The 24,517-nt window shown below is 36.6% G+C and overlaps 1 protein-coding gene across 6 annotated transcripts; it reads right to left on the bottom strand.

The window, feature by feature from the left end:
- Positions 1 to 599: 599 nt before the first annotated feature.
- Positions 600 to 4,502, bottom strand: ZWINT (ZW10 interacting kinetochore protein). 6 transcript variants are annotated; one of them, XM_054435985.2, is made up of 9 exons: positions 4,384 to 4,502; positions 3,480 to 3,570; positions 3,204 to 3,327; positions 2,873 to 3,039; positions 2,662 to 2,718; positions 1,992 to 2,134; positions 1,744 to 1,912; positions 1,565 to 1,647; positions 600 to 1,374 (listed from the first exon to the last, which is right to left on the bottom strand). In XM_054435985.2, the coding sequence occupies exons 1-8, from the start codon at positions 4,422 to 4,424 to the stop codon at positions 1,606 to 1,608; spliced, it is 834 nt and encodes a 277-aa protein (XP_054291960.1). In that variant the 5' UTR covers positions 4,425 to 4,502; the 3' UTR covers positions 600 to 1,374; positions 1,565 to 1,605. The 6 variants fall into 6 exon arrangements, with proteins under 6 accessions (XP_054291960.1, XP_054291965.1, XP_054291962.1 ...); XM_054435990.2 differs by having other exon boundaries at positions 1,744 to 1,875; positions 2,096 to 2,134; XM_054435987.2 differs by having other exon boundaries at positions 1,744 to 1,893; positions 2,096 to 2,134; positions 4,384 to 4,495.
- Between the last annotated feature and the right edge of the window lie 20,015 nt (positions 4,503 to 24,517).

Genomic DNA, 24,517 nt, shown 5'->3' with positions numbered 1-24,517 from the left:
TCAAGCAAAGGGTAACCAAAAGAATTGACAAAGTTATATTAATATTAAAACTATTAGTTTTCAAGGTTAAACACATTAGCCTATAGATGAAGCAGGCTACCACACAAAGAGTTCAGTTCAGAAGAAAAATAAAAATGTAAATTTACATATACCTTGATAAAGTAGCTGCAAAGTATGTAAGAAAATGGAACTATAAAGAGAAATGAACAAATCCACTCACAGTTGGAGATTTGAACACACCTCTCTCAGGTGATACTCAGACAACAAAAAATTAAGTATATAAAAGATATAAATTGAAACAAAAATTGCAAACATAATCTAATAGAAAATACTACACACAATCTAAAATGCATTCTTTCCAAAACTATGTGAAACATTAAAAAAGATGACATCAAGGCTATAATTCACTCACCAAATTTCAAAGTTTGTTAAATAGATGATATTCTCTGACCAAATTAAACTTAGATTATCTTCCCACAATCAACAGAAGACCAAATTATTTTTCAAAGAAATTTATGAATCAATGAAATAATTATAACAGAACATAGGAAATGCTATGAATTGAATGATTGTGAAAATAAAGGAAGTCAGAAGAAATGTATAGCCTTAAATATTTATTTGAGAAAACAAATAAAGATCCAAATACATGAGTTGATCATCTGATAAAAATAAGAGTTGACAAAAAAGGTACATCTTCTCCATCCGAAAACAGAAAGTAGGAAACGATGAAGGTATCACTAGAGGTCAATGAAACAAAACATACAATAGTGGATGACAAAAGCCAATCTCTGAATCTATTGAAAAGAATATAATAAATGAACATCTGAAACTAGTGATCGAGAAATGTTTTAGATAAGGCACAAAAAGATACCAAGAATGTTAACACTAGGCTATACATCCTAAAACAGACAGATGAGCTCACTGTTATAACTGGTTCACAGCAAGAACCTTAGCACAAAGAAAGGACTCAACAAACATTTGGATCCATGAATAAAATTTGGATTAGTGAATAAATTATCTTCCCACATATAACCACCTGCCTAAAACATTCTCCTCCTCCTTGAATTAAATTCAGCATGTCTGCATCATAGGGGGAAGCAACCCCTGAGGCCCAAGGCCAGTACCCCCTCCTCATCTGCACACCCTGTGTTCAAACCAGTCCCAGCTCCTGTCATGTTATTGGCTTCTGAGTATCTGTATTAATAGTTCTTCCTGCCAGCATATGAAGATGAACAAACATGCAACTGAGAGAGATCCAGGGATTTTAATCCACAGATGCCAGAGCTTGCTGGGATGCAGTCAGAAATCAGGCTGAACTCAGGAGTTCACAGTCTTTCCTGTAATGATGGTTGGGAGGTGAGGGAAGTCAGAGGCCTGGGGAAGAAGACAGGGGTTAGCTCTGGGTGGGCTGGGCATGGGAATGAAGTATAACATAAGCTCTTTCCTGTTCCCACCATCCATTTGCTCCATGGGTAGCAGAGCTCAGATGCAGAGAGAGGTAAACCAGGCTTTCCCTCCTTCCACACTTGCAGTCCAGGGACACCAAGGCCTGATTGGGTCTGACCTGTTCTAGGATCTTTCTCCATGCTGTTGTCCTCCAGGAAGTCATGGCAAATTTGTATCTCCAGCAGGTTGTAGACCGACAGCCTTGGAGAAATACAGTATAGACAATGGGTAAGGCCAATCTCCCAGCTTCTGTCTCCACCTGCCTGCCCACGCCCACCTGTTCCATCTCTCATTTACCTTGAAGGACACACCAGGGTCTCTCCCCATGGTGTCTCCTGTACTCTGCTCCTGGGGTCGAGTCAGCTGCTGGGGTTTATCATCTGGAAGATTCTCTGCCTCAGCCTCAGCCTCAGGGAACAACAGCTTACCCTGCAGGGTATACACAAGCTGGAGGAAGGTCTGATACCTGCAAAGAGGAGGTAAGTGTGAAGGAAAGGAATCTCAGCTGACCATTCTGAATCTGCAGCCCATGCTCCCAAACTTACCTCTGCAGCTTGTCCCGCTCCTGTTCTGCCTGCTGCTTCAGGTTTCCAAGTTTCTGAAACACCCCCTCAAGCTCCTGCTGAGTCCCTGTCTTACGCTCCCTCACCTCTGCAGAAACCTCCGCCAGATGCTGCAGATGCTTCTCCTGCCAGGAGTGAGCGTGCAGACATTATGCATCAGATGTTGAAGTCTTAGAAACTCCCTCCAACCCCTCCAGCCTACACCCAGCTCAGGGCTCAGGCTCAATGATGAAAAGAGGGACTCTATTCACTTCAGGGTGGAGTAGGGGCCTAGAAAAAAGGAAAGATCAGAATGAGCTGTTCTAGGGTGAGGCATTCTTGGGGGGAAGGGGCACAAAGGTGATAACACTGATTTAACTTGCTATGTGCCAGGTACTATTTTAAGCCCTCGCTGTAATGATCATTTAATCATCTTAATAACTCTCTAGAATAGGTGGTATTATTGCCTCCATTTTAGATAAAGAAACAGAAAGTTAGGTGACCTGCCCAAGGTCATGCAGTGGTAAGTGGTGATACTGAGATTCAAGCCCATGTTGGTATTTATATTATAGTGCCTCAAAGGAGGAAGCAAAACGGTTTTCTAGACAGGGGACACAGCCGATACAGTGGCATGGTGGCAGGAAGGGATATTCTCCTAGGGGGATGAACCTACCTGTTGTAGCTGCCACTGGTTCTGGGCTGCTCTGCGTTTCTCCATGGCCATTTGTTTCTACAGATAAGCAAGGGAGAAAAACCAAGAGAAGTCTATTTTTTCTGGCTGGAATTTTGGGAGACTGCAAGCTGGCACAACTCAGCTTGCTCACTCTTTCCCTCTTCCTATCTGACTGCCCTTCCCTCCCTGTACTCAAGACTCCTGGGTGTACCTTGGCCTGGAGCTGCTCAAAGGCTTCCTGGAGTTGTGTCCGTTTCCTCTGGGCTTCCTCCATCTGAGTCAGGGCCTTGGTGAGGCCAATTTTGATGGCCTCTACGTGCTCCCTGTAGGTGGCCTTCAGCTCTTTCCATTGTTCCTTAGCTGCAATTGCCTTCTGTCCTGAGATGAGCCACCAGGAATGAGAACATGAGTGAGGGTGGCCTGCTAGCCTGCCTCCCTGCAACACTGGGCCTCCTTCCCATAAGCCAAATGGGAGACCTAACTGAAATCCTCCTTCCTTCCCCACTCAGGCCAGCTGCTACTCCAATCCCCTGCCTACTCACGGCTCGTGTCTTCAGAAGCTAAGGGGTCCAGACCCTTAGCAGTGTCCTCCTGAGCCAGGATGTTCTGCAGGAAATCCACTACCTGAAGCTGGCTGCAGAGCAGCTTGTCTTTCTTCTGAGAGTCCTGCTTAGAGGGAGGGCAGAGACAGGGAACATCCTTACCCTCCTTACAGGTTTCCTTAAGTCTGCTCTCTGCCAATGCTGCCCTGTAACTCAGTAAGAGGAGCCAGGACCAGACCCTGGCTTCTGAAAGGCTCGCTCTCATCTTGTACATACCACCACAAACTCAACTAGGATCTTGGCTGGCAGTTCTGCCTCCTCCTGCAGGCCTACAGGTTCCAGGATGCCTGCCACCTCAGCCAGGACCCTGGAGGGGCAAGGAAACACGGGAAATTGCAGTTTCTTGTGGTGCTAGTTCTACAGTTCGTGTGTGTACACAAACAAATGTGGATGCGTTTATCAGTATATATAGTATTGAGAGCCTTGCCTTGACCAGACTTTACACAAGGGCCTGAAGGACCCACAGCCTGCAACCAGGAATCGCGTGCATGGAGGGCACACGGTGGTAATACGTGCCAAAAGGAAAATCAGCAGGGCTAGTGGATAAGGAGTTTGAGGAAAGAGCTGAGATTTTAAATAGGGAGTGTCTCACTTAAGAGAAATCATTTGAGTCAAGATGTGAAGGAAGCCAGGGAGATATGCACGGAAGGGGAAGAATGCTGGGCCTTGGGATCCCTCCTGGCACTGAGCACCAGCCTTGGGGCAGGGTCTTGGAATAGCTGAGAAAGGACTCAGGGCAGAGGGCTGGATGCCTCGGTCTACTCTAGGGTTTTTTCATTATTAGGGACTGGAGTAGTCTACGAAGGGGCAGGGATGGGGATGAGAAGTGACCAGGAATGTGTCGTGTTGGGACAAGAAGACAGAAGTGAAACCGTCTCCTAGAGCACATCCTGTGGATTATGTGGATGTGGGGAGCGGCGAACGGTCCCCCAAAGGCCGTACTCCTGGAGCAGGCAACAGACACCTCAGGAACCTAAGACGGGACTGCCGTGAGGATCACTTCACGGCAGGGTCGAACCTCAACAGCTGTACAGGGTCGAAGGCACCAATCATTACACATAGGGGCCCACAAGGTCCTCCCAGGCCCCGCCCCAGCTGCCACTTAGCCGCAAACACTTACTCTAGGGCTGCAGCTTCCGCCTCTGTCTCCTCTGCCTCCATCTTTCAAGGCGCCGAGTTCAGCTGCCTTCCCACAATCCCTAAGATTACTTTGAAGTCACAGTCGACTTCGCGCCGGGGCAGGCGATTGGCTGCAGGGGCTAGTGGGCGGGCATCAAGGACCATTGTGCTCTCTAATTGGCAGGCGCGGATTCGCACGTTGGCGCGCGTCGCTGCTTGGCGCAAGCGCGGTTATGGCTAGGCGCGCACGGGTTCTGCGCCTGCGCGCTAGTCCGTACGCGGTGCCGGAGACTATAAGTGGGGCTTGAACTCGGCCGCGCGCCTGTGGAAGTTCTTTCTCTACTCGAAAAAGGGAAAGCATTTCCTTGAGTTTGCGTTTTAAGGGAAACTTACAGCATTGACACTTTATTTAAAATATTCACTACTGCTGTAGAAAAAAAAAAAACCCGAAAAACAGTGAGGCTGTTTCTAAGACGCTGGCAATCAGTAAAGAAGAATAGTGATCCGGAAGATACAGGAAGCAAATGATCTGAGCTCAAAAAGCGAGCTGCTTTCAGAGATATTAGTATTTTATAGATGCGATGCAGGAGAGTGAACTCAAGCAGAGCCCAGCGGATTGCCTGCGTTGGCAAAATAGAGCAGATATTCTGGGGAGACCAAGGTAGGTAATGTTCTTTGCACAGTACAGGAGAAAGATACCTGCTGAGAGAGAACTTGGTATTCATTCAGCTGAGTACTGAGCAGTATGTGTCTCAAGAAACTAGCCAAAAGATTTTTAAAGATACCAGGACATGGCCGGTCGCGGTGGCTCATGTCTGTAATCCCAGCACTTGGGGAGTCTGAGGCAGGTGAATTACGAGGTCAGGAGTTCGAGACCAGCCTGGCCAACATGGTGAAACCCCCGTCTCTACTAAAAGTACCAAAAAAATTAGCTGGGCGTGGTGGCGGGCGCCTGTAATCCCAGCTATTCGGGAGGCTGAGGCAGGAGAATTGCTTGAACCAGGGAGGCTGAGGTTGCAGTTAGCCGAAATTGCGCCACTGCACTACAGCCCTGGTGACAGTGACAGTGCGAGACTCCGTCTCAAAAAAAAAAAAAAAAAAATATATATATATATATATATATAGACATTACAGAGGGGTCAGAAATAGTCTCTATTTCCACTAACCAGGCTGGAAAACTTCATAGTCCATAGGACATTGGACAGAGTACACACAAAAAAAGTCTTAATTTAATAGTTGTTTACTAATTATTTAGTAGGCAGTAATTAGTCCTAGCTGATCAGTGCTGTAGTGCCATCTAACTCTTAAAAGTAAGACCCAAATGGATCAAACTTAACAAACCATGATAGATGACAAGACCAAACTTCAGCAGTATTTATAGAAATAGAAAAATATTCACCAACCAGTTAAGGTGCAATTTACATATGTCATGCAAAGAAAAATTACCAAGCTTGCAAAAAGAAAAAAAAAAGAAACATAATGAGGAGAAAAATCAATTGCTGATCAGAACTGAAGTAATGTTAGAATCAACAGGCAAGGACATTAAAACAGTTATTGTAACTATATCCCATATCTTCAAAAAGATATCAGAACTATAATGAAAAAGGTAAGTGGTGCTAAGGGAGTAAAGAAAGTGGAATTCTCATGTCGATGGAAATGTAAAATGGTGCATAGGCTTTGAACGTAGGGTTATCATATGAGTCACAATTTCATTCCTAGTTATATATCCAAGACAAATAAAAACACGGGGACACAAAAGTACACAAACCTCTATAGCAGCATTATTCACAAAAGCTGAAAGGTAAAAACAACCCAAAGGCCCATTAGCTGGTGAGTGAAAATGCATACTTTCATTCAATGAAGTATTAATCAGTAATAAAGAGAACTTATTACATGCTAAATAATGGTTACTACATGCTAAAATATGAATGAACCTTGAAAATATACTAAGTGAAAGAAGCTAATTACAAAAGACCACATAAATATATTATTTCATTTATGTGAAATGTCTAGATTTGACAAATCTATAGCAACAGAAAAGTAAATTTATATAGTGCTTGTCCAGGGCTGGGGATTGGTGGGAATAAGAGGTTGAGATAGTATGGGGAGGGACTGCAAATGGATATAGTGTTTCTTTTAAAGGGATAAATAAAATGTTCTACACTTAGGTTATGGTGAAGGTTGTACAATTCTATACTGAAAACTACTAAATTTACACTTTACTGCTGTCATAAAAGCTGTTAAAAAAGTTAATCAAAGACACAAAGCTTGTAATAAAGACCTAAATCAAACTTGTAAGGGTGAAAACTACAATGTGATGGGTGGAATTAGATGGTATTAATAGTATGTTACACATTGCAGAATGAAAGTGAAACACAGCTCTAGAGAAACTACCCAAAATCAATCACAGAATATTAAAAAATGACAATAAAGTAACATGAACAAATCAATGGTGAGCTGTAAGACAACTTCTAACAGCCTAATAATATACTTGAAAGTGGAGTCTCTGAGAGAGACGCAAGGGGAGAGGACAAGAAAACAAGTAATAAAGACCAAAAAATTTGAAACGTGATGAAAAATATAAATTCATATATTCAAGAAGCTTCACAAATCTAAAACACAAGAAATATTAAGAAAATGGCATCAAGCTATACCATAATTGCATAACTCAAAACCATTGATAAAAAATTCTAAAGTAATAAGTGGTGTTGGGGCACATGTTACATAGAAACAAAGATAAGGATCACGGGAAATTTCTTCTTGGAACAATGGAAGCAAGACAGTAGAGTAACATCTTTCAAGTACTGTAAGAATCAAAAAAAGTCAACCTTGATTTCTGTTTCCAGCAAACAGCTTTCAAAAGTGAAGGCTAACTAGGCTGGGCGCAGTGGCTCACACCTATAATCCCAGCACTTTGGAAGGCCGAGGTGGGCAGATCACGAGGTCAGGAGATCAAGACCATCCTGGCTAACACAGTGAAACCCCCCATCTCCACTAAAAATACGAAAATTAGCCAGGCGTGGTGGCGGGCACCTGTAGTACCAGCTACTCGGGAGGCTGAGGCGGGAGAATGGCATGAACCTGGGAGGTGGAGGTTGCAGTGAGCCAAGATCGTGCCACTGCACTCCAGCCTGGGTAACAGAGCAAGACTCTGTCTCAAAAAATAAATAAAAATAAAAAAGAAAGCTAACTAAAGACATTCTTAAACATACACAAATGGAAGGAAATTTTCAGCATAAGATCCCACATGAAACAAGAAGTTCTTCAGGCAGAATGAAAATGGCATTAGCTTCAAATCTGAATGTATACAAAGGAGTGAAATGTGGTCCTGGCTACTTAGGAGTCTGAGGTGGGAAGATCACTTGAGCCCAGTTCAAAGCTGTGATGAGTTGGTCATGCCATTGCACTTCAGCCTGGGTAACAGAGTGAGATGCTATCTTTAAAGAAAAAAAAAATTGTGATGTGGGTTTTATAACATATGTAAAAGTAAAATGTAGCACAAAGTGTGGGAGAGAAGAAATAAAAGTAAATTTATATGCTTGTATAGTTTCTCTGAAGTTGTGTTATCAGTTGAAGGTGAACTGATGAGTTAAAACTGTGCTCTAGACTCTGAAGCAATAGTGCCAACACACTTTAGAAGGGCTACCAATGAGTCATTTCCTTGTGTGATTTCTTTCTTTCTAGTGCAGATAGAAATTGTGACCAATAGAATACAATAAAGGTGATGGTATGTCATTCTATTGATTAGGTTGCTTGTTAGGCAGAGGGGATAGGATGCCACTCTCATGCCTCCATTTCCATGTATAGCAGAAGCTTAGCAGACTGCACACAAAAAAAAGAGGGATTCTTCTTCTGGCCTGGAAGAAGCATACAACCATGTTGTAAGTTGCCTGTGGTAGTTATCATATGGCAAGGAACTGTGAGTGGCCTTTAGGACCTGTAAATAGACCTGAGCTGATAGCCAGTGAATAGAAGGGGCCCTCAAACAGCCCTGAGGGGATTAAGTTTCTACAAATAATCAAATAAAAAATAGTGCTACTCAGTTAACATCGTGATTGAAAACTTGTGAGACCTTGAGCAGAATGCAAAACCTTGACCCGGTGAAACTGTCTTAAAATCTTGACTTATAGAAACTGTGAGATAATAAATGTGTTTTTTAAGATTCTAAATTGTGATAATTTGTTACATAGCAATAGAAAACTATTATAAACTTCTAAAACAAAGAATTGTAGGTAACAAATCAATAAAGGAGATAAAATATAAACAACTAATCCAAAAGAAGGCAGAGAAGGTGAAGACGAACAAAGAAAAAAATGAAGAGAATAAAAAACAAATAGCAAAATGATAGGTATAAGCCTAAGCATATGTGTTATCACCATTAAATGTAAATACCTTATATATACCATTAAAAGGGAGAGATTATTAGATTGGATACAACAGCACAATTATGTTAAGTACACTAAATATAAAGAAATAAAAGGATGGAAAAAATATACCATGCTAATATTAATCAGATGAAAGCTGAAGTGGCTATTTTAGGGCATATATATATATATATATATATATATAGCATATATATATATGTAGCATATATATATGTAGCATATATATATGTAGCATATATATATATATAGCATATATATATATATATAGCATATATATATATATATAGCATATATATATATACACACACACATATATGAAATATTATATATATATATTTGGGCAAAAGGCTATCACCAGGAATAAGAAAGTGATATTATCATGATAAAGGGGTCAATTAATCATGTGAACTTAATCATAAATGTTTTTGAACACCTAATATGAGATCATCAAAATACATGAATCAAAAACTGAACTGCAAGGAGAAATAGATAAATCCATAGTCATTGTTGAGATTTCAATAAGCCACTTACAATAATTTATAGAACACTGAACCTAACAGCAGAATATTCATGCTTTCCCAGTGTATACCCAACAGTCAAGTCCATATTATGGGTCAGAAAATTAGCCTGAACAATTATAAATGAATAGTACAATACAAAATATATAGTTTTTTTGTTTGTAAACGATCTAAATAGCCTCCTCCATGCATTGAATGTGATGTTGTATGCTAATATTGTAGTCCTTTTCTTTGACTTAATGAACTCCTAACATCTTTAGATTTCTGCTCAAATTTTTCAGACATGATCTAGATTATTGTTCAGATTTTTCAGACATGATCAAACCTTTCACCTATATGTCTATATCAGGCCTCCTTACTATAGGCTCACAAAGCTCTACAGACTTTTTATCTAGTCACAGTTGCATTTTACATCTGCTTGTAGAATTATTTGTGTGATATCTCTTCTTTTCTAATAGGCTTATTGAGGATAAATGCTATTTTTTGTTAATAGTTGATACTAATAATTTGTTCTATGCATATAAGGGACAATTCATGCAAGGCTGCAGTAGGTCATTTTAAGCATATTGGTTTTATATAAACATAGTAGAAATCTATTGAAAGTTTCTTCTAATTAGATGGCAAGTCAGATTTTAGTATTGCAAAGTTAAGCCTCAATTATGGGTGGAAAAATAAAAGGTTGAAAAATACTATTATTCCAGTAGCCTTAGTAAAAGGTGAAAACATTTTTGGATTCTATAAGTAACTTGGCACTAAAGATACAAATAGCTCGATATATTTAGGTGAAATACTTCATAGGTTTTATCATTTGTTGGATATGTTGGAGTTACTAAACGATGTATAAAATATGTTACTTCAGTTTCTGATGGTGCAACTGGATGAACTGTGATACAATTTATTTAAATAGTGATTCCTGGAAGATAATTCTATTTGACAAATGACAGAGGAAGATTTTCAACTTGATTTTGTTGACCTACCTATTAGAAGCGTTTTAGCTATTCATGTATATATTTTTAAAAGACACTTGAATGTGTCTTGAATGGATAAGGAGGTTTAGGGCTTGGAAAAATGTGAGAACTGGAAATATATATTTGATCAACATAAATATGTAGGCAATTGAAACTGTGGAGATCAATGGCATTCCATACGCTGACTATAGAATGAAAAAGAAAAGAATGCTGGAATCAATATAGTTGAGTAACTGACATATTGTGGATTTGTACAAAAAAGATGAGTTTCTAGTAACAGAGAAGTACCTACAGTGACAGAAGCATTAAAGGAAATAGATTGAGATGCGTAATACAGAAAATTCTTAGGAGAATTTTCAGCAATTTTTCATTAGCCAATGTTTTAATGCTCTCCATTGCAATTTGTATTGTATGCATACTTCTAATTTAATGAAAAATGCTTTTCCTATACATTCAATAAAGAATCTTCTTGCTTGACTAGTAAGAGTTCATTCTGCTTGATGTGTCTATGTTTTAACACTGTCTACATATTCTACATTTATGATACAGTAGAGATAATAAATGACACTTGCTAAAATGCACATTTTGATTAAAGTGGCAGGGATTGGCTTTATGTGTGAGAGTTTAGATACCTTTGATCTATTTATCACAAATTCCTATGAAGATACTGCCTTTTGAATAAGATACTTTCCAAATGTATCAATGACATCACTGTTAACATCCAAATTTAAATAGTGTTCGATTAAACTGAAGACCAAACCGTTCAAGGATAAAACAACAAATTGCAAATCAAAATGACATGCTACAAGGTGACGTTGGAAAATAGGACTTTAAACATCATACTGCATAAATTTGCCAACTCTATTTCCCCCTCCACTTGGCTCTGATTGGGAGAGATCTGGCCTAAAATTCTAGTGCAAATAACTGTAGATCAATTAAAAAGTATGAGTCTATGTCTTACTTTTTTCTGTGTTGTCCAATACGCAGCTTTTATTGTTTAGCACATATGAAATAGCTCTGAAAATAGTAGTTGCATTAGCACTTAAATAGAATATCAACTATATTATTAGAATATATGAAGTGAGCATGGAGGCAAATTCATGTGAGATTTATAGAGCATTAAGCAAATATAAGTAAGCAGATAAAACTTATCTTTACATTTGTCCATAGGCAGAACACCCCTGGTACTTAATAAAACATCAAAACTGACATCATACTTTTGGAATCTATTTCTATTGCGTAGAAACTTCTGTTTGCTGTGTTTGTCTCTCTCAGCATTGTTATAGGAATTGAAGCTATATTTCCAGATCATCACTTCCTTGAGGCAAGATCATCTAAATGGGTAATGGAAACCCAATAAATAAAATATTATATATAAATATGCATGTATCTTAATATATACATATGTTCCCTGTCTCTCCCTCTCTGTACCCGTCTCTACATCTATCTTCGCATGTATGTGAATATCTTACATTGTAAACATTATCTAAAAAGTAATATCTTGAAATTCACTTAATTTTCTCCTTGTATTTTAACACTAGCCTTTTTTCTCAATAGAATCTCTGATTGTTTGCTTTCTGTGTCACATTTATTCACCGGTAGCTAAAATGTAATTTTATTGTGATATTTATTAACTTAGAGGCTTAAGCAATAATGGCTTAAATAAAGCACATGTGCTATAATGATTTCAAAGGATGCCTAAAAATGCACTGTAGAAATCAGTTCACTTTGTATATGTATAGCAAAACATGTTGTACACCTTAAATATATACATTAAAATATTCCATGTACTATGTGTTACAATTGTCAAAAATATTTCTTCTACCTTCCTAAATGTAGGAATATTTCTACATTTATATCACATCCATTAACTGATGGATGTTTTTCCAATATTTCTTAAATATTCTCCAAGCAGTCTTAAAACTTACATAATTTAACCTGCTGAATTTTTTTTTTAAAGATACTTTTGGTAATAGTAACTTTTAAAAAACATTTTTCCATAACTAGCATTACAAAATGATAAAAATTTTATTTAAAAAACAAACTTGGACTGGGTGCAGTGGCTTACACCTGTAATCCCAGCACTTTGGGAGGCTGAGGCGGGCGGATCAGGAGGTTAGGTGATTGAGACCATTCTGGTGAACACGGTGAAACCCCATCTCTACTAAAAATACAAAACAATTAGCCAGACGTGGTGGCAGGTGTCTGTAGTCCCAGCTACCCGGGAGGCTGAGGCAGGAGAAGGGCATGAACCCAGGGGGCAGAACTTGCAGTGAGCGGAGATCGCACCACTGCACTCCAGCCTGGGTGACAGAGCAAGACTCCTTCTAAAAAAAAAAAAAAAAAACAAAAACACAAACTTGATGAATATTTCTTTGTTTTGGGTGTTTGAATGCATTAAAGCAAGTTGTATATTCGATCAAAACTCTACACAGTAAACTTACATGGCAGACAATAAAACAATTAATCAAAGTGTTCATTAGGGGCTCAGACTCTTGATGAGCAAAATACTTTTGCTTTAATAAACCAACGAATATTTGTTCTGATTTTATTGTGTGTTTTCAATGTTGCTTTGGGAATAAGGAATCCCCATCATTTTACCTACATTTTAAAACAGTTTTATAAAAGTAGAAATTACATGCCTAGAATGTATTGATTATAAGTATAAAATTCAGTGATTTATTACATTGATAGAATTTTACAATCAGTTTTAAGACATTTCTATCACCCTGGAGATATCCATTTTGTCTCTTTGCAGTGAATTTCAGTTCCTACTCCCAGGTCCAGAAAAACAATGATACAATTTTTGTCTCTGTAGACTAGCCTCTTCTGCACATTCAGGAAGTACACGATATGTAGGTTTTTGCATCTTTCTTCTTTCCCTTTGCACAGTGTTTCTGAGGATCATCTATGTTGTAGTATACATCAATAATTTGTTCCTGTCTATTGATGAATATATTCCATTATGTGGATATACCAGATACAGTTTACTTGTTCACCAGTTGACAGAAATTTTATTGTTCTAGTTATTGACATTTATAAATAATGCTCCTATGAACTTTCCCTTAAAACTTTTTGTGTGGGCTAGGAGCAGTGACTGATGGCTGTAATCCCAGCTCTTTGGGAGGCTGAGACCAGAGGATCACTTGAGGCCAGTAGTTCAAGACAAGCTTGAGCAACATAGCAAGACACTGTCTTTACAAAAAATACAACACTTAGCTGTGTTTGCTGGCATGCACCTGTAGTCCAAGCTACTTGGGAGGCTGATGCAGGAGGTTTGCTTGAGGCCAGAAATTCAAGGTTGTAGTGACCCCTGATTGTGTGAGGTGGAAATTAAAGAAAGAAAGGAAAATGAAAAAGAGAAAGAGTTAAGTTTTCTGTATTAAGCTGACTCATCTGCAAGGCAGTGACAGGCAAAAGCTAGACCTAGGCAAAAGTCCCGATAATGTTATCTAAGAAGCCAGAGCTCAAAGGAATGTGCTTTGGAGACTCTCCCAGCACTGCCTTAACATTAGGAGAAGAAAAATTTTCCTTTCTCTAATGATATGAGTAAACTTACGAGTTTATGGATTCCTATTCTCTGTAACTAGTAACTTCAAGTATTCTATTTTATCTAAGTGGCAGAGAAGGCCATAGGAAGCCTGAGCAGGCCTGAACTACAGCCATCTAGGCGCCATAGTGAAAGTTATGAGATAAGCCCGTACAAGGCACTTGAGTAAAACCTAGATAACAGCCATCTAGGCCACATAGCGAGATGTCATATGTAATCCTGAGTTATGCACCTGACACAATTTGATTAACTGTCTTTGTTCTGCTTCTGCACACTTCTTTTGTGCCACTATGCTTCACAGCACTGTAAGCTTGCTTCAAACTAGCCAACCCCTTTTTAAAGTGTGTATAAAAGCCAAGACCTGTCTTTGTTCTTAGCCCAGTTTTTAGTATGCTAGGTCTGAGTGCACTCACTAAAGATCCTCCTGTATTCACCCTGTAGTCACTCTAGTCCTGATTCCTGCAACAGTGCCGCTGCCCTCCAGCCTGGGTGACACAGCAAGTGCCTGTCTGAAAAAGAAAAAAAAAAAGAGTGAACACATGTTGACATTTCCCTTGAGTAGGTAACTAGAAATGGAATAGCTGAATCACAAGATAAATATATGTTTTGACTTTTCAAGGAAGTGCCAAGGTATTTTCTAAAGTGGTGCTACCATTTTACATTCCCACCTACTATATATGAGGGTTTCAATTTGTTCACATCTTTACATGGTATGTTCAGTAATTTTGATTGTAAACATTCTAGTGGGTCTAAGGTGGTATCTCATTGTGGTTTTATTGTGCATTTCCTCCCTGACTAATTATATTGGCCATATTTTCATATGTTTATTATCATCTGCATATCCTCTTGAATGAAATGTCCATTCAGATACTTTGCCCATTTTGCAAAAGGGAGGTTGCTTTCTTAATATTAAGTTGTAAGAGTCATTTCTACTCTAAATAGAAGTATTTTTTAATCAGATACATAATTTGCAAAATGTTTTTTCCATGTTTTTTCGTTGTCTTAAATGTCTTTTAGGCTATTAACATTTTGCCAAACTTAAGTTCTGGAATGCTTTTTCTGTATTTTCTTCTCAAATTTTTTTTTTTTTTTTTTAGTTTTTAGCTCCGACATTTAATATCTTTGAGCCAGTTTCAGCTAATATTTGTGTATGGTATAAGGTAAAAGCCTAAATTCATCATTCTGTATGTGGATATTCAATTTCTGCAGCACACTTGTTGAAAGACTATTCTTTCCTCACTTAATTGCCTTGACCCTGTTTTTCAAAAATCAATGGGCCATATAATTTACTGCAATTTCAGATCTTCTTTTCTAGACATTTGTTCCCAACACAAAGAAATGTCAAATGTCATAGGTGATGAATATCGTAAGTATCCTGATTTGATTATTACACATGTATCAGAATATCACAATCCCATAAATATTACAATTTATGTATTATGTACATTTTTAAATAATTGTATTAAATATTACAATTTATGTATTTATGTACAATTATTATATATCAATAAAAATAAAATTTAAAAAATCAATTGGCCATAAATGTATTTTGTTGTCTAGTCTCAACTCTGTTTCACTGATCAGTATTCCTGTTCTTTAGGCAGCACCACATTGTTTTGATTGTTGCTCCTTTATATTACATTAAGAAATTGGGAAATGTGAGTTTTCCAACTTTTCCATTGACAAAAATATCTTGGTTTTTCTGAGTAATTTGCGTTTTCATATACATTTTAGGAAGGACTTGTCAATTTCTGCTACAAGGCCTGTTGGGACTTTTTAGTAGAGATTAAATTTAATTAGACTGGAAGATATAAGTTATGGTTCTTTTTCTTCGTTTTTAAAATTTTTAATTTGCATTTTCACTTCTATGTGGTATTTAAAAGCTTGGCTGCCAATAATTTTCAGAGAATATTTAACATCCTTACTGCGTAAGACACTGAACCAACGTTACCCCATGTGTCCCCAGGAATTGTCTGGAATTGGTGAGACTGAATGTTAGGTTGTTAAGTTCTTCTTTATCCACGTAAATATCTAAGATACACATATACACATGGAAAAGTTAGACTTCTAGAAAAAAATGCATACTCAAATAACAGTTTGGCACAATAACCTCACCTTGTTTAAAAGGAAGTAGGCACAAAGTGTAAATACTTTGTTCTCAGTAAGATTATATTGACAAAACTAGATATTTTGCTATGAAACAATTAGGTGATTTTTTTCCTTCATAAAAATGTAAACAAAACTCTGTTCTACAGATTTCAAGTACTAATTATCATAGTGCTTTGAAAAAGGCAACAGCAAGTACAAAACTGAGATGCATATTTTGAACTTCAGAAAAGGACCAATTTCTCCTTTAACCTGGCATCTTATGGATTGCATGACCAAAATTCACATGTATCAGTCCAAAGGCATTCTATTAGGCTTTCAGAAATGCATATTTTCTCATTTCGTTGCCACAAAGAAACTCTCCCAATTGACTTATTATTCCAAATCAATAGAAAGGAAACAGAGGCTCACAAAAGCTAACTTACTAAAGCCACAGAGCTGGAAAGTGGCAAATCTAAATCTGAGACAAATCTGTGTCACATCAGTCTGCTGTATTACATGTGCCAATTGGAGTTAGACCCGAGAGGTTTTAGTACAAGTAGTCTTTGAAATACCCTTCCTCACATCACTCCAATTACCAGTGTTTTCAACATTTTCTATCTTCAACCATATTTTCTAAATGTGTTTTATAGGAAATTTGGCTGGGACAGAGAATGACCAAAGGCCAACCTTAGCTAAGAGAGGCTTTTTTTTTTTTTTTTTTTTTTTTTTGATCAGAGGAAATGCATTGTTCCCTGAAGATGCTTATCATCAGATTTCTTATAGCACAATTCATGGCAAAATGCGAAGAGCATGGTCTTTGGAACAAAAGATTGAAGTTCAAATACTTAGTACATTTGTAACCTTGGATAATCTACTTAGTATTCAATTTTATTTATTGCATCCTGATTGTAATTATGATAATTTTTTTTTTTTTTTTGGAGATGAAATTTCACTCTTGTCATCCAGGCTGGAATGCAGTGGTGCAATCTCGGCTCACTGCAACCTCTGCCTCCCAGGTTCAAGCAATTTTCCTGCCTCAGCCTCCCAAGTAATTGGGATTACAGGCACCTGTCACCACACTTGGCAAATTTTTGTATTTTTAATAGAGACGGGGTTTTGCCATGTTGGCCAGGCTGGTCTTGAAGTCCTGACCTCAGGTAATCCGCCCACCTTGGCCTCCCAAACTGCTGGGATTACAGGTGTCAGCCACCGCACCTAGCCTAGAATATTTCTTACGAGAAACCATAAAAGTTAATTTTTAAAAATACCTTAAGTTGTTTGACACATAGTGGACATTATTAACATTTTTGTTTCGGTTTTCATCAGTTTCTTTTGGAAGTCATATTTACATAAAGCCAGAACGTTAATAAGTACAGAAATGATTTGGGAATATGTTTTCGTGTAAGAACTTAATAAATGCTAAAAAGTATACAAGGATTAGACTAGTTTTCCAACAAGATTAGACTATCTCTTTCAATTGCATTTTTACTATAATTTACAATCTTTACCTTTCACAGTTTCCTATTATTCATTTTTCAATGTCAACTTCATCAGCAAACTTAAAACTCTAATTTAGTTTCATTAAAATAATAATTAAGAAATACCATTCTAGAAGCTTAAAATTTAGCTTAGAAAGCTAGTACTACTCTTCCATGAACTATGATTCTGAGAGTCACCGATGATGTTAGCTACTGCTGTACTTGCCGGAATTTTCAGATCAAGGTACTGCATTTTGTTTTAGGAGGGATCTTCATGTTTAGCATTTAAATTGCAGATCATAAGGTAATTCTTGCCTTTGCTTGCTAGTTCCAGATGGATAGATTCTGACTTACACACTGTTCAATTCCCTATTTTAGTCTGTCATTTCTCTAACAATGCTCAGCATTCATGCAGTTTGGACACAGACCATCAGAACTAAATTGTAATGCCCTCATGAGAAGGTTTCTCAACTGGGAGCAAATGCCCTTGAAACCTTTTGGATTTTTTTCTAATCACAATTTAGCCCTACAGCTTCTTCCTTTTCATTTTATGTCAGTAATAAACCAAAACACCATGAGAAGTGCCTGAAAGCTAAATGGATTAAAGTCGCAAACTTATTTTTACATATTTGTAGCACTTACAATCATGTTTGTGTTGTTTCTATTGTCTCAGCCTAATTTTCAAGGGACATCATTTCACCTGATCTATATAAACTGTTTCCATTTAAGAAGAGTTATCTATTATTCAGAGCTCAGTTTAAACACAAAGTTGATTTGGGTTGCCACTCAATAGCTATCAAGATCCACCCCAGGACAGCCAGTATTTCATAGGTGCACAAAGTGAGTGGTTTGGAAAAGTAACTAAAAGAACAAGGACAATCTGGGGATTATTCCCCATTTTACTCAAATTCATCTATTCTATAATATTGTAATGTTGCTAAAGAGGTTACTAATCCATTTGAAATTTTTTGTTTAAAAATGTTTATGAGGAAATGTCATAAATTCTCAGGTAACTTTGTATTTCCATTGAAGAAAATACATTAAAAAACAAATCATTTGTTGCCTTTTTCCCCATTCATATCTCTCTATATCATATTAATACCCTATGTCCAAAACCAGTATAATTTGAACAATTTGTTGTCCAGGTAATTAAAATTTTTTAAATCCTGGTGATTACAGTATTGGTTTTCATTATTTCATTGTCACAATGTGCTGTGTCATTTAAAAGTAGTGATATACTGACATTTTTCTCAGTTCTTTTGGTGATTTTAAATATCTAGATATGAATTTTTATTGAGACATACAAAGATATTTATTCCCTATGTTAAGATTTTAAATCAAAGATGCATTACAAAATCCTCTACTTGTTAAAATTCTTCCAAGTATTATACTTTTAAAATTATATTTGCCTGGGTTTCTATTGAAATTAAGCATTTTTTCTTAATTGTATTAATGATTTGTGTATTCCTAGGAGCTAGTAGGTCATCTATCTGGATATAGACCTTCCTTAGGGAACAGCATGAGAATTTAAGGACTATTAAAGATATCTGAAGTACATAAGTAAAACCCTCTTTGTGAAATGTCTGATCAGATCATTTGCCCATTTTTTTAAATGGGGTTTGACTTTCTATTATAAATATTATAAAACTTATAAGTATTTTTTATGTATTGTGGACACAAGACTTGTTAGAGGTATAGTTTGCAAAAATTTTGTCTTTGTCACAAATATTTTAATTTTCTTAATGATATCTTACCAAAAGAAAATTTTTAAAAAGTAGTTGTAGTCCATTATATCAAATATACATTTTATGATTTTTACTTTTATACATATCATTTTAGAAATATTTGTCTAAGCCAAGGCCACAAACATTTTTCTTAAATATTTCTGGCAGAAAGTTTATGTTTTCCACTTAAATATTTATATTTATGATCAATATCAAGTAAATTTTTGATGTAGCATGAGATAGATGTTGAGGCTCATTTTTAATATTACTATACAATTGTTTCAGCACCATTTTTTGAAATAATTATATTTCACTTTTGAATTAGTTTGACATTTTAGTCAAAAATAAGATTGACCATATCTAAGTAGATCTATTTTTGGAATTTCTTTTTTGTTTCATTTGTGTATGTGTCTATTCTTATGCTAATACTAGAGTCCTAATTACTCTATTTTTATATTAATCCTTGTAATGGTTTAGTTTATATCCTCTAGCTTTGTTCATTTTCAAAATAGTTTTGGCTTTTTTTGTCCTTTACATTTCCATTTAAAGTTTATAATTAACATCACAATTTACCACAGATTTCCTTAGTTTTGGTTTGAGTTTGCATTAAATCTATAAAGGTGGCGAGAATGGTCACCTTAACAGTTTTGAATCATCTAATTTATGAACATAGATAACTCTCAAATTATAAATATGTTCTTTGCCTTTTGTGTGCAACATGTAGATAAAGTTGTACAGATTTATTTATTTATATTTCATTTCTCTTTTAACTGGTTTTAATAATTCATATCCTTCAAGGATTTTCTTTATTTTAATTGTCAAAATTATTAGAATAAAGTGTTCACAAGTGTTAAATTACAATGTTTCCATTTCTTTTCTTATTTATTTTTTGAGACGGAGTTAGCACTTATTGCCCAAGGTGGAGTACAATGGCACCATCTCGGCTCACTGCAACCTCCGCCTCTGGCTTCAAGCTATTCTCCTTCCTTAGCCTCCCGAGTAGTTGGGATTACAGGCATGCACCACCGTGCCCGGCTAATTTTGTATTTTTAGTAGAGATAGGGTTTCTCCATGTTGGTCAGGCTGGTCTTGAAGTCCTGACCTCAGGTGATCTGCCCGCCTCAGCCTCCCAAAGTGCTGGGATTACAGACATGAGCCACTGACTGCACCCAGCCTTCAATTTCTTGAGGATCTGTAGTAATTTATCCTCTCTTATTTCTGGTAGTCTCTTTCTCTGTCTGTCACTCTCTCTCTCTCTTTCTCCTTTCTTTCCTCTCTGTCTTTTTCTCTTAATTAGTCCAGCTTGAGTTGTATTCATTTGTAGACTTTCTTTTTCAGAAATAACTTTGGATTTATTGTTTCTCCTCTATAAATGTTCTGTGTTTTCAATAACAGTGATTTATGTTTGTATCTTTATTATTAATATTTCCTGGCATGGTTTATAAGTGCCAAATCGAAACTGTTGGTTGATGATATCGTTCTATCATCCATATTCTTTTGTGTCATGTCATTCTACCAATTGTTGAAAATAAAATGGGGAAACTTCCCACTATATTTGTGGATTTGTCTATTTCTTGTTTCAGTTCTATCTGTATTTTTGTCACATAGGTTGAAGCCCTGGAGTTTGGTTCATACACATATAATATTGCTATATGTTCTTGATGGGTTTTTAAATTTTTAATTATAATGTAATGCCCATATTTTCTCCTAGTAATTTTTTTGGTCCAAGGCCTAACTTTATAATGCTAATGTAGGCACTACTGCAATTTTTATTAATGTATGAAGAATATATTCTTTTTGCATAATTTTTCTTTTAAGGTATGTGTTGCTATTTTTGAGTTTCTTAAAAAGAGCATATAGTTGGTTATGGTTTTTTAAAACCTACTCTGTCAAATCTTGTCTGTTAATGTGCATGTTTAGACATTTTGACATTTAAAGTATATTATACGTATGTGTTTGGTATATATCAGTTTACATAAGTGAGGTTTGTTGGTGTCTATGTATTATCAGTGATGGAATTTTGAGCTACATAATTCCATTTAGTTATTTTGTATAACTTGTATCTTTGCTGAGATCTTCTAAATTCCATGAGATTTCTAAAGCAGTTTTATTTATGATAGTTGTTTTAAAATTCTCCCCGAAATGACTCCAATTCGTCTCCATATTGGCATTCCTTATCTTTTCTCACTAAATTTTAGTTCTCCTGCTTCTTAGTATAATGAGTGATGTTTTATTGTATCCTGGACATTTTGGTTGTTCTGTTAGGTAATTCTTTTTTTCTATCTAAGTCTTCTGTTTTATCAGGAAGTTAGTTTAAGTTTAATGTGTCAGTTCCATTCTACTTCTGTGAGCTTTCATTGTCATAAAGTTTAGTTCCCGAACCCTTTCAATGTTATTCTTGGCTGCTCTATTTTCTCATGCTGCTGGAGCTCCTCCTGCTGAATCCTCCCAACTGGTGCTATCTTCAGGATCACTGGGCAGTCTTCTGGGGTGAAGCTAGAAGCCACTGAATTTTGTCTTTTTATGCTACTGGGTGGAAACCAAGGAGACACAGGGGTTTGCTATTGTTGTAGCTGTGAGCAGATGGGGCCACTCTCAGGGCCCTGGATCCAGAATGCAGATTGAATAACTAGGGCTTTACTTCTGCAGCTGCTGGGAGATCATAACACCCACCTGGCCTGACTCATGGAGCAAAGGCTGAGATGGCTGAGGATTCACTGTTTCACTGCTGTTAATGAATTTGATCATTAACAGAAGCCTCCTTTGTGGAAAATGCTTAACAATCCCCTTAGGTCTCTTGGCTTCTACTCTGCCAGGCCTTTGGTCAAAACGAGCAAGTTTTACCCTTTTTTTATTCTATGCCTATTTGTTGTTCCTTGCTGCAGGCCTTTCCAATACTTGGAATATAGAGAAAATAAAAAGAAATCTCAGGGAACTCATCACATTATTATTTCTCAAGTCCTGTAGTCTCTAGACTGTCTGCCTTTTCAGCTTTCAGAATCCTTTTATTGTTGTCTATTAAATAATTTGCAGAGTATGTAATTATACCTAGAGAAGAGGAACAGAAAAAAGTGAATCAACACCATCTTCTTTCTGAAACTTCATTTATAGTTGTCATTATAACATATTTTTATATCATTCAAAATTAACAGTGATCCTAGAACATAATACGTGCTTGGAAAGTAAAATTATAAGTAAATGAATTAACAAGTTTAGTGGTTGCCTAAATAAAAGGAAAGAAGAAAGAAAGGAAAGAAGAAGAAAAGAAGTCATGAATAAAGAAAATAGAAAAGGAAAGGAAAGAAAGATTGCTGTTGTCAATGGACTATTTTAATAACAATGTTATATATCGGAAAAGACATCAGCCTCACTTGTGTTACTAGCCAATTTATAATTTTGGTAATGAATTTAAGTTTTATAAACATATATTTTCTAATTTATAAAATAAAAGGCTGTGATGAGAATTTGTTATCCCTTTCAGTCACGTATGTTCTGGGTCTTAAATAGTCTCTCTGAAAGCCACAATTGATGCTGCATTTAAAAGTGGTTTGCTATTAAGCTTATAGTTGTAGCTTCTGAGGCAGCATGCAAGCCCTGTGACACAGCTGTGCAGTAGTAGGTAACAGCAGCAAGTCAATTGAATTGGCGTAAAACAATAGGAGATTCTGTACATTTTTTTTGAAGCAATGGCATATGTAGGCATGAGTCAAAAAGGTTGAGCTGCCAAAAAATGAAAGGCTCAACAGAACTTTCACCTGTGAGCAGCTGGTGACACACTTTTGGTTTTCCAAATAAGTTCACATGTTGAGAGATACCCACCCAGTGATTATTATCTTTGAACATCAAGGACAAACGTGTCATAGTTAATGCCTATCCAACTGTTAATGCAGTCTGTGCCTTTATTGGAACTTCTGTTACCAATCTAAAGGATATTTCATTTAACTAATATACCTTGCCTTGTTGATGTTCCATTAGCACCTAACCTTTTTACGTAAGAAGTCACTAGGGATATGCTGAGGGTGCATATGTTTACTCTCTTGACCCAAACTTAACTAATGAACTTATATAAAGAGTGTTAAACAAATTTTGGAATTCAGAATAAAATTTTCAATGAAGAAAATGTATAAATATGTCATTGAAACATTCTGCTAGAGGCATAGCTATGTACACTATCCTTCACAGATACATAGTATGCTTCATGAGTGTATATGGCACCATGGTTGCTCTTCACATGCAAGCTGGAAGACTGTTCAGGGTTAATATTTTGAGAGCTTTCTATAATCCCTTCCCCAAAGATAAGTAGAGCTTTCTAAAATGTAAATCTGATTGTATATTTTCATTGCTTTATTAAGTCTTTCCATGCATATTTATTAAACATCTAGTGTGTGCAACACACTGTACTAATGTGGAGAATATGGTATAGAGTGTGAATAAAACAGATATAAAAGTTACAGTCTATTAAGTGAATGCTTGAGAGACCAAACTCTCTTAACAATTTTTTAGTCCCTACATGTTAATGACTGTTTATGACTTTTAAAAATGTTTTCCTATTTATTTTCCGCTCCTCACTTTCCCATTTTTCTCTACCTATATCCCCCTACCCTGAAGTAAAACTTCCTTTGGGTTGCCCTTAACCTTTGTCATATGCTCTTCCTTTTGACTGAAATATCATGTCATCAAAACCTGCATACTTATGTGAAAAATACCACTCATTTTCCATCCCTTGCTTTGATATCAGTTCTTCTGAAAGTTCTTTCCTGGTGATCCTGACAGCCACTGGACGTTATCTAAATGCTGCCTCTCTCCTTTCCCTTACCACTCTCTATATACTGTCTTACAGTGGCTCTTATTACATAGTTGTAAACAATATTATATAGCCATATTTAGGTTTTCATGGATTTAGAACATTTTAAAACATGTTGCCAATTGTGGTAAAATATGTAACATGAAATCTACCTTTTAAAATGTTTACATGTACAGTACATAATTGTTAACTATATGAACATGGTTGTATAGCAGGTCTGTAGATACTTTTCATCTTTCAGGACTAAAGCTCTATACTCATTGAACAGCATATTCTCATTTCCCCTCTCCCCCTAACCCTAGGCAACTACAATCCCACTTTCTAAGAGTTTGAGACTTTAGATACCTTACATAAATGGAGTCATGAAATATTTGCGTTTCTGTGACCATTTTATTTCACGTAGTATAATATGTCAATGTTCATTCCTATGATGACATATGAAAAGATTCTCTTAGTTTTTAAAAAGTGGATAATATACCACTGTGTGTCATTTTCTTTATCCATTCATCCATCAGTGGACATTTAAATCCTTTTCAACTCTTGGCTACTGTGAATAATGCTGCAATGAACATTAAAGTGCAGATATATTCCATTCAAGGTTCTGATTACAATTCTTTTGG

Source organism: Pongo pygmaeus, chromosome 8 (genome assembly GCF_028885625.2).
Source record: "Pongo pygmaeus isolate AG05252 chromosome 8, NHGRI_mPonPyg2-v2.0_pri, whole genome shotgun sequence".
Taxonomy (NCBI): Eukaryota; Metazoa; Chordata; class Mammalia; order Primates; family Hominidae; genus Pongo; species Pongo pygmaeus.
The sequence above is the reverse complement of the archived record's forward strand: the minus strand, read 5'-3'. Positions and strand labels throughout refer to the sequence as shown.